The 2,010-nt window shown below is 41.0% G+C and overlaps 1 protein-coding gene across 1 annotated transcript in view; it reads left to right on the top strand.

Moving 5' to 3' along the window:
• Positions 1-1,811, top strand: part of orc3 (origin recognition complex subunit 3) — an 18,328-nt gene extending 16,517 nt beyond the window's left edge. Inside the window, exons 18-20 of the mRNA XM_015385162.1 lie at positions 1,097-1,213; positions 1,387-1,466; positions 1,682-1,811. Of these exons, the coding sequence (XP_015240648.1) occupies positions 1,097-1,213; positions 1,387-1,466; positions 1,682-1,787 (303 nt within the window). The 3' untranslated portion in view covers positions 1,788-1,811. The remainder of the gene's footprint in view (positions 1-1,096; positions 1,214-1,386; positions 1,467-1,681) is intronic.
• The last annotated feature ends 199 nt before the right edge of the window (positions 1,812-2,010 follow it).

Raw genomic sequence — 2,010 nt, 5'->3', positions numbered from 1 at the left:
GGGGTCTGAAAGGTTGCCAAATATAGCGACAAAGTCGCTGAGTTGGCAACACTGCTCACCTGCAGCTCTGGCTCGCTCTGCCGTAATTTTTTTTTCTTCCCCCGTTTCAGTCAAGTGGCAGTGATGACGGCGGCGGCGGATGACGCATTAATCGCGCGACACAACTAATCGATGATGAATTTCGTTGCCAACGCTTTTAAAAGTCGATTTTTATCGATTTTTATCGATTCGTTGTTGGAGCCCTAGTTAAAGGATTTATCCAGGAATGTTAAAGGAAGGGATAATTTAGGTTAGAGTTAGGTAATTAACCGCATTAGGATTGCCATCACAGGTTAATAAAACACAATTTTAAGATTGCAGAGGAAGCCAGTTTTGGTCACATTAAATTTAACTAAACTTTTAAATTGCATCAGCCTAGGTGGCGGTAATGCACATGTGGTACTTAGCATAGATTGGTCAGAAGAAAGCGGAAAGAGTCTGATTTCATAAAAGGAACTAACAAAGTCAGCAGAAACGGTTTAGACCAGGCACATAAAGTCCGATGTGATGCAACAACATATATTTTTTAAAGAAAGATGGAGAGTATTGAGCCTTAACAGAATGACCTATGCTCAACCAAAATCAATCTGGCCGGAAGAATAAAACCCTGGAGGGGAATATCTGTGCGCTTTTTAGTGCTGCTGAAAGTCAAAACAAAATAATTGGGTGTTCTTAAAGGAATGAACCAAGCGATGCAGGTTTGAAATGAGATATCTTAAAAATGGAAAAACAAAAGCTTATGGCACAAATATTTATCACAAAACAAGAGATTGAGAGGCTGATCAGCCTCTTGACTTTATGGTACAGAGACGCCATGAGGAGTTCAGCCAATCAGAAGCTTGGAGTCATTTTCACTCTTATTTGGACCTGTGATCATTTGATTAAGGAGTTTATCTTTTGGTTTATTTGGAAATTGTAACTTTGTAGAGAATCAAAATAAAATCATGCACTATTGCAATAAAGACGATCGAATTTTAGATATTTGGGGAAACTACCTGCAGAGCAGGACTTACCTTAAATCTTCCTCATCAAGCATTTTTTTTTTGTTTTCCCCCAGAATGACAGCCTGAAGACAGAGGACGGGACGGTGTCAAACGCCGCTCCAGATATCTGCATAGCCTACAAGCTGCACCTGGAATGTGGCCGGCTGATCAACCTCTACGACTGGCTGGAGGTGAGTCGTCTCTCTGAGTCTAATCTATTTAGGTCGATAAGACAATCAGCACCTTTCAACCTCTTTGATCCGAGCTGGTCTGTCTGTAGAAGGTTTTATTGATCAGAGTGTCGTGTTGCTGACTTAAAGATCAAATTCTGGATTTGTTTGTGAGCTGTTCTTTTTGTTTCCAGGCCTACTCCACCGTGGTTTCTGCTGCAGAGGGCAACGATCCAGATTCTGACGGTTTTGGAAAAGTGGACGAAGTCAAACAGTATCTTTTTATACACTGATACGCTTTTTAACTACAGCTTTATAAATAAAGCTACACCTGCTCTAGTGTCTGAAAAAATAAAACCCTTTAGATAAAAATCCCCTTTACTAAGTGGGATGCTAAACTGAAGTAGAAGGAAGTAGAGTGTAAAGAACATTACAGCTTTATTTTGTGGGAATCTGGTCCTCGGTTTAAATCCTGAACTTGTCCCTCAGCGCTCGTTTTATCCGCGCCGTTTCAGAGCTGGAGTTCCTGGGCTTCATCAAAGCGACCAAGAAGAAGACGGATCACGTGGCCCGACTCACCTGGGGAGGCTGCTGACACACTCGTTTCTTTTCTTCCCCCCCCCCAGGGACAGTTCGGCTCTATTTTGTATTTATGTTTTTCTCTATATCATTTCTGCATTTGTTCCTGTGTAGATTAAACATTTCAGCACCATGGAAAGTATGCTGGATTTCTTTATAAACTAACTGTAGTTTCAGTGCTGTGAAGGAGCAATCACCTGCTCTCAAGTCTTAATTAGTGGTGGTTTTTTTTTTTTTTT

Source organism: Cyprinodon variegatus, unplaced genomic scaffold (genome assembly GCF_000732505.1).
Source record: "Cyprinodon variegatus isolate N-32 unplaced genomic scaffold, C_variegatus-1.0 Scaffold332, whole genome shotgun sequence".
Classification (NCBI taxonomy): Eukaryota; Metazoa; Chordata; class Actinopteri; order Cyprinodontiformes; family Cyprinodontidae; genus Cyprinodon; species Cyprinodon variegatus.
Note: the sequence above shows the minus strand (reverse complement) of the source record. Positions and strands in the feature narration are given on the sequence as shown.